The sequence below is a fragment of the Perna viridis genome, chromosome 11 (assembly GCF_037379345.1).
Source record: "Perna viridis isolate PV_CMFRI_1.1 ecotype Kerala chromosome 11, ASM3737934v1, whole genome shotgun sequence".
NCBI classification, from domain to species: Eukaryota; Metazoa; Mollusca; class Bivalvia; order Mytilida; family Mytilidae; genus Perna; species Perna viridis.
Window position 1 is genome coordinate 28,963,242 of NC_142455.1, and position 20,395 is coordinate 28,983,636.

Sequence of the window (20,395 nt, forward strand, 5' to 3'; positions counted from 1 at the left end):
TATCTAAATACGTTCAAGTACTCACTCACTTCACTTACAAGAATATGTTGTAGATGTTGTGCATGTACAATATGTTTCAATGAATGAAAATTATAAAATCAGCGGCTGCCAATGACAATTTTAGAATCATAAAAAGATGAGAGACAAATGCAGCAAGAATATAGGAACTAAATTGGTCAAGGCAAATTTGATATAGCATACCCTAACTGGAAATCATTAAAGATTATTCTTTTTTAAAAGTATAAGAACAGATGTCTAGACACTATTAGTTTACCTAGTAGCTTTGTTGACCAATGAATACCCTACTATTTCAGTGAAATAGTACCATCTACTTTACTGTTCTTATAAACAACCTTCAACCCGTAATATGATTTTTTTTAATTACCCTGATATTACAAGGATTGCAATATACATAATAGAGCTCTTCTTTATATGTCATTGCTAAACATTAAGTTCTAATTTGATCCAGTGCCTCAAGTCACATTACATTTGTTTTTATTTAATGCGGTAAAAGAAAAGGAAGTTATAATAGGAGAAGAAACTTTGACCTGAAAAACAACTGAGAATTAATCATCAAGTAATGAAAGTACACCATTCCCATCCCCAGCTTACCAGTGCCCGGTACATCATTTTCAATCCTTGGTTCACCAGTGACCAGTAAACCATTCCCCATTCCTTGCTTATCAGTGGCCAGTACACCATTAATTCTATATACTTAGCGCTGCAGTGACGACCAGAACACCACTCCCCACCCCTAGCTCAGCAGTGGCCAGTACATCATTCCAAATCCCTAGCTCAGCAGTGGTCAGCACACCATTGTTATCCTCAGTACTCGATAGATCAAGAAGTTAATCCATGATTGATTACCAAGATAAGTTTGGCATAGCGTTGCCTTATGACAATTTATACTTTAACATTTGTCTTGTGACTTTTTAATGTTTGTGCGTATTTGTTAGTTTTCTTTGTTTATGTTCATTTTGTCTGCTTTCTAAGTCTGCTCTTTGTCTAAGAATAATAAATAACTTATTCCTTGTTCTAGTCATGTTGTCTTTGCTTTTATTTTGTTCAAATTAACCTTGAATTTCCCATAACTTTGCTTTTTATCAATTCCCTGACCTGAAATCAATATTCATTAGCATCAACATATTCATATCATTGGAGTATCATAAACCTAGAGATAACCCTTTCCTAATTACCTAAAACATACTTTTCTTAATGAAAATTTGGTACAGGTCTTTGTAAGAAACATGATAAATTGTAAAAATCTGAAACATGCAAATCAAAAATAAACTAACCTCACAATGCAACTCCACTCAAGGAAGTCTTTGGTATTTTAAATGACAACTCATTGATATCTGCATAACTGGAGATGCTTGGAATTTGTTTTATTAAATCGATAGAAAATTGAGGTTTTAGACAAAGTTTGCCCCTGAAATGTTCAATGCCACTGCATTAAAATGAAATTACGTATTTAACTAAGTTTATCAAAATGATATGAAAGATGTCATCTTTATTTCTCATGTTGATTGTGTAAATGGTCAAATTGAAATAAGGCAGAAGTTCCTGGTGGAGCACTTATGTCACCCGACTTTTTGTAGGAGCTAATACTGTTAGTGCTTTAGTTTTTTGTGTGACGTCTTATTCTCTTTATCTTCACTTTTTATATGCATTTTTTTTTCAGTCTACTACATTGTGTAAGTATATGTCGTTTCTGTTTCATGTGTACACATTAAGGCCATGTTTTGGGATTCTGACGTACTTGAATCATCCCACCACTGATGCTATGGTGTTTTTCTGATATATATTGCACTGTAAAATTGGTAGATTATTCTATACCATGTTTCACCTACTGCCTGATCCTTACATAGAATGATACAGAACCAAACAATCACAAATTTATTACTCAATGAAAATATCTTAAACAAATATATATCAGTTACTCTACAGGAATTAACTCATTTTGGAGTAATAAATCTTTGTATATTAATGTACAAGGTTTTTATCATTAAAGACTGAAAAATTGACAATGTTTACTTCCATGGAAAACATCAAAGAACCTATAGATTGAATTGTTACACGGACTTTTTAATAAATAAAGTACAAACAGCATTAAAAGATTTATCAATAATCTCCACACAAAGTTTGTTTAATGTTTTTTTGTTGTTGTTGATATTTCAAGATCATTTTAAAATAATGTCTTTAATATGTAAATATATGACCTCCTTTAACAAAGATTCATGGTACTAATTTGAACATAGTTCACACAAGCACTTTGAAAAAAGGCAGTACACACATTAGATTCATTATTAAGCTCTTGTAAAAACAACTGTATCATTTCATCACACTAATGTGTCCTGAACTTGCAAAACCAATGTCTATATTGCAATATAAAATACACTGTCCACTACATGTCAATAGTTGTGGGGTGAAAGTATATGAATTTAGATAAGCTGAGGAATGCCATGCATTCTTTAAAATTTAAACTGCTTGTTTCTTCTTTTGAGGTCCACCATTTTCCAAAATATCTAAAACTTCAATAGCAGCATCTGGGATTCTAGTTCCTGAAATTTAAAAAATGATTGATAGTTACAGTTGTAAACATGTTTTGTTTTTTTAGAAAATGCAAGTACTAACTATTCAGAGGTTAAAGTCTACATAATATGGGGACAAAGACAAGACCAAGAAAACACACACATTAGAATATCTTAGACTGGTATCACTACAATGGTCTTTGATTATTTTTTTTATGCAGCTATTTCATTCTTGTTATTGTCCTGTTTAAATCAATGCTAGAACTCACCTGGACCAAATATGGCAGCTACACCAGCATCATACAGGAAGTCATAATCCTGAGGGGGGATAACTCCTCCTGCTACCACCAAAATATCTCTGTATTATAGAATTTATCATTATGAGAGTGATTAAAAAAATAAGTTATCACTGGCTAGTACCATAGCTTAAACACAAAATCAAAGACTGAAGTCTTCAAAGTCGCTAATCGTCAAATATTCTATGCCACTGATTTAGGCTTACTTTCAACATCGAAAATGGCATGAATGCAATATGCTCTAAAATCGGGTGACTTCTGCTAGAATCTTGATTTCGTTGATATGATTACTCTTTCGTAACCCTGATGACCCGAATGTTTCTCAATCAAAACAACTGATTACCTGGAATTGCGGGTAATGCTTCTGTTCCATGAGTTTCTCCCAAAATTTTAGTGATCTTTGGGTTGCTTATGATATTGACAAGAGAACCAGATTAGGAACCAGATTAAACAACTGGCAATGATTATATTGTAAAGAGCTTCAGTGTCTGAATTGGAGACTAAGTAATATTACATTAAGTTCAATGCTTACCAATCATTTCATCTTTTAATGTAAACTTCCTGTTCCCATACAGGGATAGCATATTAGAGGGAGAAGTCACTTGTAATTTTCTAAATAGAACACTGCAATTGCTATTTGGCTGTTCATTTGCCAACTATCTCAAATTTCTCTGTTGAAAATAGGGCAACTTTGCTTAGGATGTTTGTAAAAACCACTGCATGGATTATATCGATGTCCCAAATTAAAGATAAAAGATTGGAATATGGCAACATATATTTTTTATTTATTTAAAATAAGTATAAATTTTTTTTCATTTTCAAAAAGTCACTTTTTCAAAGGTTCATAATGTTTGATTAGTCATTGAATGTTTGTGAAAAATGTTGCATTTATTAAAATGAAATTAATACCAAATGAATGAGAAAAATCTACTGAAAAGCAATAGCTATTTTAATAAGTGTGCTTTGAAAAAACAATAAAATTGTGACTACATAAATATACCTATGTCTTGAGAAAGAAATATCAAAATTTTCATTTTCCTTAACTATACCCCAGTAAGATGTTAATCATTGTGCCTTTCTGGTTTTTTTTTACCATATGAATTTAGTACCAATTAAAAGATTAAAGAAACTTCTTTAAAATGATATAATTTTTATTACATCATAATGAGTTTGAATGAAGTTGACCAATTTTATTAATTTTCCCTGTGGCCATTACTGATATATAATAAGAAATTACTGATTTTTTTCAGGTAAATTGTGATATTTGTATTTATATAATAATTGTTGATAAACTGGTCAATATTGTGATATTTAGACTGCCCACACGATAGTGGAATTGACTGTGACAGCGATAATGACCTTGCCTGCTGCTCAGTCAATACCACAGTCCTGTGGACAGTCTAAATATCACGATATTGACCAGTTTATCAGCAACAACTATGTTTGTTTCACTGAGGAACCATATCCTTGATTTTTTTTGTTTCAGAAAGTGATGCAAATTGTGTTTCTGCTTCAGAAGCAGACATGCGGTTCACCATATTTACATTGATAACTGCTTGATTACGAATGTCTTTGAATAAAGGGATGTAATTTTAAACTCATAACTGTGCATTACCACGATGTGATAATGCCCTTGGTATTGACTGGTAAAATTTTTACTGCAGATTAATTAATACCATGTGAAAAGGTTTTATCCAACTGAAATTATTGATTTTTCATCAATATGAAATAATATCTTTTAGTGTTTTTAGAACACATCCTTCCTCAGTATGTTCATCATAACCCTGTCATAAATTTGTCAACTTATATAACTTAAATTCTGAATAATTTCTCTTTTCTCAAGTATGCATGTGTTAAATGTAAATCTTATAGGCTTTAAGTTTAACCTGTATAAAGATCAGGTAAGTACATTTATTTTTATACATTATACTGACTTTGTTAGGAGTGACCAGTCCCTGTATCATACAACCAAAACACAAGTGGTCAGCTGCATAATGTGGTGTAATAATATATAATTATGCAAATCACATGCAATTGTAAAGTACTAAAATAACAAGTGCAAGAAGTCACTACCCATATTAGCGACTTAAAAAAGGACACACAGATGAAAGGGCCAAACACCATAAACCCAGAACAATTCATTGCAGGGGGTTTAATTAGAAAAAAACTAGGAAAACTAGCAATACAAAATGGAAAGATAAGTGAATAAACCTGGTTTCTTTGTAATCACTTCTGAGATTTTTTTCAAGATGTAGATGGACTGCAGAAAAAATTATATATGATGAACAGTTTCAATGACAAGAACCATTGAGTTTGTACGCTTACCCTCTACCCATAGCTTTCAGTTGTTTAACAAGCTCTGGAATAAGGGTCCTGTGACCAGCAGCAAGGGAGCTAATCCCTACAACATGTACATCAGCATCAACAGCCTGCTGGGCAGCCTCATCTGGTGTCTGAAAGGACATCAATTTGTAACAATAAACTAATAAAAAGGATGAATTTTATGTATGATATTTGTGCACCATTTATTGTCCAATCCTGAAACCTGATTATTTTTCCTTCTTCAGAAATGGAGATACATAAATTATTGATTCTTAACTTCTGGTACATTATATGTCTGTACAGTGGCAATAACTAGAACATATCAGTGATAAAAGCAGTACCCAGTTATTGTCATTTGAAATTGTGTAACATACACTTTAACCGCTAGTCTTTCATGGTTTTTCTGTCTTCAAAAAAGAAAAATTTAGCAAGTAACTCATTACTGGTAAAAAATATGTTACATCAGTAATAAACAGATAAAGACATGGTCTTTTTAAAATTGCCCTTGTTATCAGACCTCAATTGATATAGTCCCTTGGCTGATATCAAGATCTCAGTTTGAAAACAAGGGCAATATCAAAAAGGCTGGGTATTAATCTATAATTACTGTACAGGTCATATATAAGGAACTGGAAGCTTTCATTGAATTGCACTGGCAGTACAATATCCATTAGAGAGCACTGAAATCAGTTCAGGTTCTAAACATCTGGCTCTAGATTAGTACAACTCATACAGAATATAAGACTTAAATTGGGTAAAATTTAGAAGACCAATCAAATCCCATTGCCTTTGTTTAGTTATAATTTGACCTATAATTAAGCTCCAATAGGTATCATTGAATACTAAACTAAATGTTCAATGATGCACATTTTTTTAATTCAACAAAGCCATACAATCTTTGTCTTTGAAGGTCTAAAGACAATATATTCATGATATACAATAATGATTTTTTAATAGTTAAAATGTCAAGAGCATAAATTGATATTGGCATATTTATTCAATTTGATGATTAACTAAAAACAACTACAAGTACAATAGTGTTTCTATCAGAGTTCTATACAATTATACAATGCTATGATACCAGAGAAATACATAGAAATGATAGAGTCAGTAAAAAATTCAATTTGTTTAATCTACAAGTATAGGAAACACCTTCTTAAGTGATATTGAGTACATTTGGCTTTGTAATATAGTTATCCAAGATTGCTTCACATAAATAGAAAGTTTTCTGGACAAAATGGCTCATGATTTGACGGAATTTCAATTAATTTTTCAAAATGTTCTCCTGGGTTGTTGTTGATAGTGTTAAATGGCCATTTATCAACATTTCCCTTAAGTCCTCATAATTAAATTGTTCTCCGATAGCTTCAAAAATAGCAGTTATAATTTTCCTCAGTAACTGGTTAATACTGATATGACTTGACACCTGATTTCATCATTCTCATGGAAAGAATTTTACATCATTTCATGGCATGGTTTTATACTAAATGGTCATTGCCTATTCTGTGACAATGATAGAAAATATTTGTCTAAGATGGCCATAAGGCAATACACTAATAAATCAGGTATAATCTGTTAAAGGTCAATGGAATAGATTATATCATAAAACGAATTTTCCTAAGAAAACAGATTCCAAGTTTTGTTATCTAACTAATATTGGTGGACACTTTTCCTTGCTTCAGGATGTTGATTCAATTTCATGGCTATTTATTATCATTCATACTGAATCCATTCTAGTTGAGCAATCAAAATGAATTGACAGTACTCTTACATGTGATATAAGATCAGTGTCTGAATATAACTTTTCTGTTGTGACATCACAAACATTACATTGTTTTGAAGTTACCTGGATGTAACACACTTAGAATAAAAATGCTGTTTTTTCCTTCACATTTTTGTTGCCATATAGGACAATACCAGTGTAATGTTTTGATAAAAACTTTAATACATGAATTCAGCTTGAACCCTCAGTTAGTCTCCTATAGTCAGTCCATTGTTATTGGCTAAATACTCTAACATGTATGCTTATTTTCATGGTTTTTCTCTCTCTATTAAAAAAGCCACAATAAATTGCTTTTGAAAATAAGTTGACTAATAGTATCTAACAATAAAGTTACTCTATTAACTGCTGGGTTCTAGTTTAATAGGTTACCTTCATTTAATTGATTATAGTGGTTTCAGATGTACCATTCAAAATTAGGCAAAATACCTGGTTGCTGTATGTTTAAAATCTTGCCTCCACAGTTGTACTGTGTTTTCTTGAGAATAGTGCTTAAAATTTTCCTCCTCCTTAGGGAGATAGACCTTGGATAAGGGACACAAATCTTACAGATCATTGGAACATTTTACAGCAATCTTGTGTAAGCATCGCAGTAACTTGGATTGATTTCATTCTGTTTCAAATGAAATCTTGATAGGCTTTGGTGAAATTGAATATGATACAAACATATCACTGATTTCATGAGTTGTCCCTAACCCTAGGTCTACCTCCTTAAGTTCAGTTTGGCTGATCATATCATGAACCCTTCTTGAGAGGTCTCCCCCCCCACACAACACTTACACATGAACTTAATAAACACTTCTATAGTGCTTAAAAAATGAATGGTCTATCATGCGTTTAAATGCACAATAAAAGAACGCTCCCAGAGTGTGTTAAAACACAATAACATATAAAAATATTTGAAACAGCAAATAATAAATTTACATTGTAATGTGTGTTGAAAAGAAATCAAAACACTCAGCAAAGGCATGATAATCATTGCACAAATGCTCAAAAATTAAAAAAAGTCATTGGAACATGCATCCTCCCACACTTCTCAACAAAAGGTGGGAAGAATAAGCATTAAATGCAATATGGTTTTCAAGAACCTTATCCATCATTTCAATTCCCAATCCCTGAATTATCCAACATCACTATTATTATCCAGTTTAATATCATATAACATTACATTACATACACACAAACTCCCAAGCCAAAAAAGTGATAGGCATCAAGGCTATATATGATAAATTGTGCAAATATGATCCAATTTTTAACAAGCTGGATCTTGAATACATTACTTCATTTAACTGAATATGGCGTCAGGATTTCAGGGTTGTCTCATAATCAAACTCCAGTAAACTTGAACGACTGACCTGGATACATATCATTTATATGACATGCAGTTGGTGGAAAAGACGTAACAACCAATTTTTGTATGCCAAAGCAGTGGATTGAACCAATGACCTATCACCCTGAATAAGCATGCACCCTACTTCACAACATTCATAGTCAAAATATCCTGGAAAAGTATTTTGTAACTGTCAGTGCAAATAAATTGCAAAGCACTTTATTTTGAGAACTTAAGTTCCTTATCAGTGCAAATGGGTCAAATCAAATTGAATTTCTACAGGCAATCTATTTCTATGTACCTTAACAGACTACAATATTAAAAAATCTTTGAAGTGCCAATTTAAGTGTCTACAAAAATAAAATCAAAAATAAAAATATATTAGGTAAAGAATTCAAGTTAAACTGTAGGCTTACTAAAAAGGTTATATGAAAACCTTAGTATTAGCTCCCAGACAACAAATGTGGTTTATTTTGGATGACAATGTGAATTGAAGGAAACTGAGTAGGTGTAAGTTATGACTGTTCCAATTAAATCCCACTAGATTACATCTGACAATAAAAAAGCAGAAGTTACATGGACAATGTGTTCTAGGAAAAAAATATATCTTAAAACATAAAAATTATTAAAAATTTATCAGTCCTCAACTTCTGCTAGTGTTCAATAAATTTCACGATTATCCTTGAAAGGCAATTAAATTTTATTATCATCTAATAAATATCTTCTGTTTGATGTCATCTAAATGTAAAATCAAACTGTCTATGATGAGAGTATAGCCTTCGATAAGTTAGGTTTTTCGATTCTTGTAAAAATAGTACAATACACACAATTTCACATGACCAAAAGATTACATGATGTAAAATTAAACTGTAATCATAAATTTGCATTTCCAATATCATTTATATCTGTTTTTTTCTCTTAAATGTTTACACTGAATATTAATCTTTTCCTCAATTTCAGAGTTATGCATACCTGTTAACTTTTGTAATAGCCCATGTGGGAGATTCTCCCCTTCTGACACTGTCTCTTGTGGGAGATTCTCCCCTTCTGACACTGTCCCATGTGGAGATTCTCCCCTTCTGACACTGTCCCATGCAGAGATTCTCCTCTTCTGACACTGTCCCATGTGGGGATTCTCCCCTTCTGACAGTCTCATGTGGGAGATTTTAATGTAAAACTAAATTGTTTATGTAAATGTTTAATCATTTCTTATTTTGCAAAGAAAACAGTAATTTAAACGAAAACCTACCACCAATCTTAAGTTTTCATGTTGGAGATTCTAAATTTTTCATTAATTTAGTGAGAGTCATTTAAACAGTAGCCTGCTTCATGCACATACATTTACAAATTTTGTTTCATTCCACTTTTTTCTGATTTTCAAAACCTGTCCAAAAATTAATTTGCATTTACTCAAAATACATATTCCTACATAAATGCTTTCCATCATGCAATTTGAATTTTCCAGCCAATTTAACATGGTTAAAATTACTGCCTGTTGTTATCAATTGAGAGGTAACCCTAATAATCTAGTCCCTCTCCATATTTGTTTCCGTCTACTCTCAAGGTTAATAGAGTGATTGTATGGAATGTAATGTATGTAAAGACTGGATGATTGGGGTGAGATGAATTAAAGGCTGAAGATATAGAATGTAAAGCGAGTTAAATAGAACATGTTTAACACATCTAATGCGTATTGACACATTTTGTAAAAACTAAATTTCTATAAAAACAAAGTTAACTACACATCTTAATTTTAAGGACAAAATTTGATAAAGAAGTCCCTCAAATCTTCATTGATTTAAAGTCAAGATCTTAATTTTATTTGCAGCAATGACAGAAAAATATTAAACTGAATAATTGCCTTAAATATAAGAAATTATGTACAGACTAAAATCTGGTAATTGTTCAGAAACAGTAGGGCAGTTCCTGACAAAAACCTTGACAGAAGGTTAAAAAAAAACAAATATTGCATAGGAATGAAAATGCACTATGACGGATGAAGTACTGAGTCAAGGAATATCGAAGTGACATACTACCTATAGCAAAAAGGCTGAGAATATAAAAAAGAAAAAAGGAAAACACCAAATCACATACAAAGGAACTTAAATAAACATACAGAACTATATGCAGCAGGGACCTAACAAAGACTTGGGATGATTTGGAAGGGTAAGCAGTTACTGTTCCCACCCTCCTGCTTTTTACCAATCACATCTGATGAAAATGGATGAACATCTATGACATATTGATCTTTTGTCATACTAAAAACTGACCTTTATATCCATACAGGGTCATGAAAGCCATGATGGAGACTGTAGTAGTTTTCAAAGCCATGACCTTAACAGATGGCCACTTAAACTATCTCCAAGCAGCCTTTAATTGTATAAGCAACTTCCAGAAAGCTAAGCTATCCAGACAACCAGAATAAGCAGCCTATTTTCAGCAAAATATGTGAGTTTGTGAAATATATTTTTTCCTTCAGTTAAATGAGCTTTAATTCATTGCTCAAATATAGATTTGCAACAAATAAGCTCTAGTGAGCAAGTTAAAATCCACATTTTAACCATAGAGAGTGGAAAAATAAATTGAATCAAGAATATTTCAAAGAAAAATTAAAATTAGTTTCTACAATGAAATCTGCAGAAATTTTTTTCACAAATTTAATCAACAGCTAGTGGTTGAAGTCAAGAACAATTTAAATCAATAGTAAGCTTAGAATGGGTGAAATGAGTTTTATACCCTAGAGCAGCTGGAATGCTTCTTCAAATAAATTCCATTTAGACATATTTTACTGCAGCAATATGTAATATAATCATGTCAGAGAGAACAATAATAGGATTATGGTAAGGTTAACAAGATTTGGGGTAACTATTTCTTAAAGCTGATTTTATGTACCAAATTACCAATAATGAATTCTATGGAAGAAGAGTAAAATGATGCAAGTTTTTACCATCATAGCAGAAATTATTGTCGGTAATTCTTTTTTAATCAGATTTTGGACTAACAATTACATAACTTAAGTCCAATAAAAATGTTATGAAGACATTCAATGACTAAGGTCACAGAATCTGTTAGAACTCCTGAGCTATATGATAAATGGTCTTGATTAGTTGGTCAAATACTTATCCATTCATTAATTTTAAAAAATGCAAGATATTGGAAGCCAAATTGTGCTAAGAATACACCATTTCTGCAAGACTAAGATGAGACACTGTACAAGTCAATAAGCAAAAGCAATAAGCATTCATTCAGAAAGTGTAACAGATGGACAGACCCACTGACAGCAAACAAGGTGATTGCAATACAGACCAAAGTCAAAACAGCTGGGGTATCATAATACATGTATGTGTTTTTTTCATCATTTTTCAAGTATCAAATACTTAATAAGTCAGTTTTATATAATGCGTCTTTCCAATATTTCTTTTGAAGAGACACCAGGCCACAGCACCACAAAACATGAAAAATTACTGAAGTCTGAGAAGATTGTCAACAATTAAAAAACCAAAGTATGTCTTAATTTATATCAATACTGTGGAATAAGTATTCTTTGTATTGTACAAGGTATGATTTTAATGGTTTGGGGAAAACTCTAAAAAAAATTAAAAATCCCAAATCAATGCCAGTATATACCACTGGAAAAAAAGATCTAATGAAATTAAAGAATTCAAATTCCACAGGAATTTGTTGACAAACAACATTGGCACAATAAAATGCCTTGCATGGCACAGCTTAATATGACAGCAGAGGTCAAACCCGGAACAGTTGAGGCAAGACACACCATTCCATCTTGATACAGCTCTGACACAGGAAAAGAACTTGACCATAATCAAAGTGGTCCCCTTCTGGACCCTCATTCATTAATAAGTACAACCCCAAAAATTAATCCCAGTCTTCCTTTGGGGATAAGGCACCTTGTGGAACAATTTCAAGGAGATTCAAGTAAGTGTCTGTAAATCAGGAAAATACTTGATTCTGGTCCCTTTTTTGGCCCCTCAATCCTTAATTCCTTAAACATCAATTAATTACTTATATTTTACTATAGTTTAATCTGTAACAAAACACAATATGTGGATATCTTAAATCTAAGATAAATTCAATATGGTATTTTATTAGTTTCTTTCCAATAGAAATTCTCAAATTTACATGAACCAATCATCTGTGATTGTGCATATCAAAAATGTGATCAGATCAGTCACTGGACATTGGTTATTGATCCGTCAGTGATCAGTCAGTCAGTCATCATTGATCCATCAAATGCCTGCACGAATTTGTTTAAGGACGTTATGTATGTATGTATGATTAAATTGTTTATAAAATGACAAATTACAGAATCACTATCAGATCTTTTATCATACAAGACTACATAACAATTACAAATCTCTAGTTGTTTGAGCTCAGAAACTCATCCATCTACTCAAGTCTTAACAGTATAAAGTAATTACCATGCTTCACTGAAATTTCACTGGCTCAAAAGATGTTTTTATTTTCTATTCATGCTATTATTTGACAATGTCCACAGGCATGGACTGCACCAATACACACACTGCTAACAATAGTGCACCTACTCAGACTGCAGTATATCAACTTTATTCAGATTTCAGACATTAGTACTTAGAATTACAATACAATAAAAAGAACTTGGTCGTGTTCTGTAGAATAGAGCTGTTACGTAACAGCACAGAATACATCAGAAAACAATGAAAACATTAAGTATTGATAAGATTAGATGGTTTCAGTCATGTAAATACTTGGTAGGAACAAATAAAATGAATACAAGCAGGATATATAATTACATCTCTGTGGAACATTTAAATAAACAAGTTTGTTTTAGCAGCCAAATAAAATGTGCCGCACCATGGCAATATGATACTCGAAGTAATTTTATCACTTGGAATAATTTGTAGACTCAACACGAAATGCCTGATTTTTCAAGTAAATATATTGTCTAAAACAAAACTCTGAAATATGAGCCAAAGTCTACCAGCAGAGATATGTCTATTCCCTTTAGTTGTAAGGATGAATAATAAACTAACATACAAACAGACACTAGTTCATAACCCCACCACTGGCATGAGCCTGTCCACAGACAGAAGATGTTGGTAATTAAAATGGCTGTCTGTTATTATTCTACATTTTAGTTTATTTTGAAGAATTATCATGGTTCTGTTACAATGGTTTTTTTTCATTTTTGTTGTCAGGGGCATTCAGAGCTTACTTCAAAGTGTGATGACACTTATTGAAGACCTTTATGTGTACTTTATTTTGTATTTAGGTTATACTCTGGTGACTTTGTTGCTGTTCACCATATTATCTTTTTTAAATGACCATTACAAATATGCTTCAATATATATAATTGTGTAAGGAAGGTATATTAAAGAATGTGTCATGTTCGACCTTTGAAACTACCCTTTAATACTGAAATTATCCTTTTGGTACCTTTACTCCTTGACAAAATGGTCCTCCAGATTAATTTCAGTAACCTAACTTCTTTATGCTGATATGATTAAATAGTTACAAAAGCAATATTACACAAATAGTTAAGAAACATATTCATATGACCTACATTTGTATGTACTTATTAAAAAACAATAAAATAATTCATACTCCAAACTTCACACAACAACACAAATAACAAGATGTTACATATATATCATGCTAGGAATACCATCACTGAACTAGAACTGTAAAATCTGGAAGGAAGAGACACATGTCATCATGCAGTATACAATGGAAAGACACATGTTATCATGAAATATACAAAGGGAAGACACGTCATGTCATCATGCAGTATACAAAGGGAAGACACATGTTATCATGAAATATACAAAGGAGAGATACGTCATCATGCAGTATACAAAGGGGAAACACATTTCATGTCATCATACAGTATACTAAATATCTAAGCATTCCCTCCAATAATAGCTGAGAAATTTATTATAAAAAAGTGGTGTTACGAACAGACAGATGGACAAGGTGATTGCAATAAAGCCCCTAATGAGTGGGGATATAATTTTAGTATCACAATTAAAACATGTCACATACTATTTCTCCTTCGAAATAAAAATGGGCTAATTTCAACTAAAAACTAAGAATCAGAAGATCAATACATAAATGTCAGCTGTTAGATCAGAGGTCTATACCACATTAAAGTAATTAACGCCTCACAAGGCTTATATCATTCTCAATACCACTGAATTAAAGATTGATTTATGAGTCTGGACTCTAAAGGTTATACAGACACAAATTGAAGACAAAAAATGTAATTCCTAGAAAATATAAAATATGTCTTCGTGGTAATGTAACAGATGAGGAATTAGTAAAACAAGAACCACAATGAGTCTTAGCCATGTCTAGAATCATATCTATAAATTCTTGGTTACGTGTATTTAATTAACTTAACTAAAACTACTGTTTATAGTGACACTGGTTACATTATGGACAGGCGGACAGTCCTAATGGCAGGTTTTTACAATTGCTTACCTAAGTTCTGAGATGTTTATGATGACATAATTAAGTCCAACATTGTCTGGAGTATATTTTAAAGTTATTATACAGGAAGTGATGGGAAAGAACAGTATTTAATAAGTTTTTAATGTCTACTGTCTTGCACAGTTCTGGGAAAAGTCTTCTTTGAATTGTTTGCATTTTATTTCAAGAGTGTGAAGTCCTGAATTGTCAATGAAGAGCATTAAATGTCCAGGATCCAAATAAATGAAATTTCAATTACCCTAAGTCTAAACTCATTTTTGGAGTGAGATTTAAAGGAGTTGCTGACATTTAACTAAAGGACTCACTGACTGAATGTATCTTCATTTAACTAAAGGACTCATAGACTGAATGTATCTAACTAAAGGACTCACTGAGTGAATGTATCTTCATTTAACTAAAGGACTCACCCACTGAATGTATCTAACTAAAGGACTCACTGACTGAGTGTATCTAACTATAAGACTCACTGACTGAATGTATCTTCATTTAACTTAAAGACTCACTGACTGAATGTATCTTCATTTAACTAAAGGACTCAATGACTGAATGTATCTAACTAAAGGACTCACTGACTGAATGTATCTTCATTTATGTAAAGGACTCACTGACTGAATGTATCTAACTAAAGGACTCACTGACTGAATGTATCTTCATTTAACTAAAGGACTCACTGATTGAATGTATCTAACTAAAGGACTCCCTGAATCATGTTAATGTACTTTTACTTAGCTAAGATTTTATCAGTCATCTGATGCAAAAAATATATTATATACAATTTTGTATTACAACCAGTAAGAATGGTCCATCCTATCAGAATAAAAATTGTTAAATACCAACCAATTTTAATACCTTAGGGAAAATACTTTTCATTTAATCAAGCTAATGTCATGTCCAAGACCAAAAACCTTCGTGGATGATTGACATAAGTAAGTCAGCCATTGTCTGGTCTTTAGTATTGGGGTAAAAATAACTAACATGATGACATTTACCATGAAAAGATCCATAAAAGAGTTTATACATAAATAAAGTTTGAAGTTTAAACAAAGAATTTTTCAGGTCAAACTCCTCACAGATAATACCATTTTCCAAGAGAATTTTATATACTATTTGATAAGACCCTCCTCCTAACTCATATCCTAGATAACTAATACAATTCCTTTTTCTAACACATCATTTACATTTATATCAGGAATTTTGAAGACAATATATTTATACTAAAATGTTGGTTTTTCTTCTCTTGTATAACAGGCTGAGTTTCATACATGCTTCTAAAACAGTTTAAATAGAAAAAAAAAAAACAAACACATACAAAATGGTTGAACTATGAAAAGCAGGATGTGTATTTTCCATCGCATTTCAAAACATCCCTGCTACCCATATACATTTGTTATCCCTCCAATAAGCCCACAAATTAATTTGTTTCAACAACCTCCCCCGCTCTTCCATTAACTCAACTTGTTCCAACAAATCTACAACTGATGCCTTAAAATCTTCCATTACATTCAAATTATCTGTTAATTGTGCATGATAAAAGAGGTGAAGGGTGTCATCAATATCTGTGAACATCAGACAATGAAATAAAAAACATGTTGAAGTCTGGTCTATAGTACTGAAAATCAATAACACAGAACTGAACAAAATATTAAGTTTCACCAAACAAAAAGTAAAGTACATTTGCAGTACCAATATACTTTGCTCCAACATTGGGTATAATAATGTATGAAGACACAAATCCTAGACAATGAGTTTATTAAACAATGAGTACTGGTTCCAATACTGTTACCAAAGGAATAGAATCAAAACTACATTTACAGTAATTACACTGTATTTCCATAATTATATTCTTTGTAAAATGATACTATCTAAAAAAAAATCTGAGTCAGGAAAGACCAACCGAGAATGGTATAACATCTCAATGATATGAATCTGTAGAAGATTTTGATGGAATCGTAGGACGTTACCGATCCTTTATTCTATCATTATATCATCATTAATATAGTGGATCTATTGTCTTATTGATAGAAACAGTCATTTTCCCATTATGCATGGATTGAACACTTGGGCTAGGAAACACAAAAAATGAGTGGTTTACGATCGGAAGTTATTGAATGTAAATTTACATTCTGTCAATTGACGTACAAAATTATGCAATTACGGAGATTAACTTACAATAAAATAAGTAGTTTTTTGGTTATTATAAAACATTAGAGCAGACGGCATAGATTGTTTACCTACTTATTAACTCTTTCCCTTCCCATAATCACCGAAACCTTAATGTCTATAAACTATGGAGGGAAAATTAGATTATTGTTCCCTTTGGTTACATCTGAGGGTGTTATGCACTTTAGTCATTAGTAAAAGGCAGTAACAGGCACTAGATCCTGTGTTAGTGGATGGTTCTATATAAAGGACATGCCAGAAGTAATACAGTCACATGCCTAGCAATGAGTGGGTGGCTTTTTCATGAACTCTAAAAGGGGGGAAAATACCCCCAAAAGTGAAATATCTACTTTGGTAGCACGTAAACACTTTCCTAGATTTATATAATGTTTTGTATTCTATATAAAGTGATGCATAACCTACACCCTGTCATAAACCATTTGTTCTGGCCCTGTGTTTTTAGAAATCTAACTACTTTGTGCAGTGGACTATACACAAAGGATGAGAATCATGCATTCTAATGGATATGAATTGCCAATCCTTATATAGACAATAATTGAAAAAAAATGTTATTCTGCAGATCTTAAAAAAATTACAGTAAAACCTGTCTAAACCAAACAATAGATAACCTGGTAACCTGTCTAAACCAATCACCAGATAACCTAGTAACATGTCTGAACCAAACACCTAATAACCTGGTAACCTGTCTAAACTAAACACCAGATAACCTGGTAACCCGTCTATACCAAGCATCATATAACATGGTAACCTGTCTAAACCAAACACTAGATAACCTGGTAAACTGTATAAACCAAACACCAGATAATCAGATACCCTGACTAAACCAAACACTAGATAACTTGGTAACATGTCTAAACTAAACACCAGATAACCTGGTAACCTGTTGAAACCAAACACCAGATAATCTGGTAACCTGTCTATACCAAACACCAGATAACCAGATACCTGACTAAACCAAATACTAGAAAACCTGGTAACCTGTCTAAATCAATCACCAGATACCCTGACTAAACCAAACTCCAGATAACCTAGTAACCTGCCTAAACCAAACACCAGATAATCTGGTAACCAGTCTAAACCATTCACCAGATAACCAGATACCCTGACTAAACCAAACACCAGATAACCTGGTAACCTGTTTAAACCATTCACCAGATAACCAGATACCCTGACCAAACCAAACACCAGACAACCTGGTAACCAGTCTAAACCAATCACCAGATAACCTGGTAACCTATCCAAACCATTTACCAGTTAACCAGATACCTTGTCTAAACCAAACACCAGATAACCTGGTAATCTGACTAAGCTAAGCACAAGATAACCTGGTAACCTGTCTAAACCAAATACCAGATAACATGGTAACATGATTAAACCAAACACCAGGTAACATGGTAACTTGACTAAACCAAACACCAGATAACCTGGTAACCTGACCAAATCAAACACCAGATAACCTGGTAACCTGTCTTAACCAATCACCAGATAACCTGACTAAACCAAACACTAGAAAACCTGGTAACCTGTCTAAATCAATCACCAGATAACCAGATACCCTGACTAAACCATTCACCAGATAACCAGATACCCTGACTAAACCAAACACCAGATAACCTGGTAATCTGACTAAGCTAAGCACCAGATAACCTGGTAACCTGTCTAAACCAAATACCAGATAACATGGTAACATGATTAAACCAAACACCAGATAACCTGGTAACCTGACTAAATCAAACACCAGATTACCTGGTAACCTGACTAAATCAAACACCATATAACCTGGTAACCTGTCTTAACCAATCACCAGATAACCAGATACCCTGACTAAACCAAACACTAGAAAACCTGGTAACCTGTCTAAATCAATCAACAGATAACCAGATACCCTGACTAAACCAAACACCAGATAACCTAATAACCTGTCTAAACCAAATACCAGATAATCTGGTAACCAGTCTAAACCATTCACCAGATAACCAGATACCTTGACTAAACCAAACACCAGATAACCTGGTAACCTGTTTAAACCATTCCCCAGATAACCAGATATCCTGACCAAACCAAACACCAGATAACCTGGTAACCAGTCTAAACCAATCACCAGATAGCCTGGTAACCTATCCAAACCATTCACCAGATAACCAGATACCCTGACTAAACCAAACACCAGATAACCTGGTAATCTGACTAAGCTAAGCACCAAATAACCTGGTAACCTGTCTAAACCAAATACCAGATAACATGGTAACATGATTAAACCAAACACCAGATAACCTGGTAACCTGACTAAACCAAACACCAGATCTGGTAACCTGATTAAATCAAACACCAGAAAACCTGGTAACCTGTCTAAACCAATCACCAGATAACCAGATACCCTGACTAAACCAAACACCAGATAACCTGGTAACCTGTTTAAACCATTCACCAGATAACCAGATACCCTGACTAAACCAAACAACAGACAACCTGGTAACCAGTCTAAACCAATCACCAGATAACCTGCAAACCTGTCTAAACCGTTCACCAGATAACCAGATACCCTGACTAAACCAAACACCAGATAACCTGGTTATCTGACTAAGCCAAGCACCAGATAACCTGGTAACCTGTCTAAACCAAATACCAGATAACCTGGTAATATGATTAAACCAAACACCAGATAACCTGGTAACCTGACTAAAGCAAACACCAGATAACCTGGTAACCTGTCTAAAACAAACACTTTCTGAAGTCCCTTTATATCAATTTGAATATCTTTTGAACCTCTGTAAAATTAAATATCTGCCTAAATCTAATAAATTTCTTAATTAAATGGATAACATTTGATCACTGATTTTACAATTCTAAAAAAAATAATAAAAATTCTTGGTACGGGTATGCAACAATTTGTTTATCAAAGCATAATACCTTGATTAAAAATTCAAAATCATATGATTCAATTCAATAAACCACAAAAAAAATGCTAAACCCAGCATCAATATAAGTGCTTTAAATGGTAATTCAAACCCTAATAAAGGCTTTCATTGTTTGATTAAATATACATGTAAACTACAGCAATGTTTCTAACTACTCAACAAATAATAACAAGCATTCTGACAGTATTGCTGATGCAATACAGTGTCCCCTTTCGGCCTTTGAACTCATTGCCTTTATGAAATTTTTTTTATATATGAGAACGAACAATGGATGGTGTTATTTTTTAACAATCAAGAGAAAATAACTCTTGAACAGCAAAAGCAAATTCCATCAAAATCAAACCTGAGCTTCATTTTACAGTAGATAAAAAACATTTTTGCATTACAGAAAGCTGCATAAAGACATTTTCTTTCTATCACCTTGAAAGTTGAAAAAAATTTCGTTATCATGAATTAAAAGGCAAATAACTCTAGAATGACAGCAGTAATTTGCATCAAAATGATGAAACATAAAATTTTATATAATTTTCTATGTCAAAGGGCCATAAGTT

At 32.6% G+C, this 20,395-nt stretch overlaps 1 protein-coding gene across 1 annotated transcript in view; it reads right to left on the reverse strand.

Annotated features, from left to right (window-relative positions):
* Positions 1–1,883: 1,883 nt before the first annotated feature.
* Positions 1,884–20,395, reverse strand: part of LOC148603621 (methylmalonyl-CoA mutase, mitochondrial-like) — a 65,537-nt gene continuing 47,025 nt past the window's right edge. The window contains exons 17-19 of the mRNA XM_088553978.1: positions 5,153–5,280; positions 2,801–2,889; positions 1,884–2,561 (exon numbers count right to left, since the gene is read on the reverse strand). Of these exons, the coding sequence (XP_088410104.1) occupies positions 2,479–2,561; positions 2,801–2,889; positions 5,153–5,280 (300 nt within the window). The 3' untranslated portion in view covers positions 1,884–2,478. The remainder of the gene's footprint in view (positions 2,562–2,800; positions 2,890–5,152; positions 5,281–20,395) is intronic.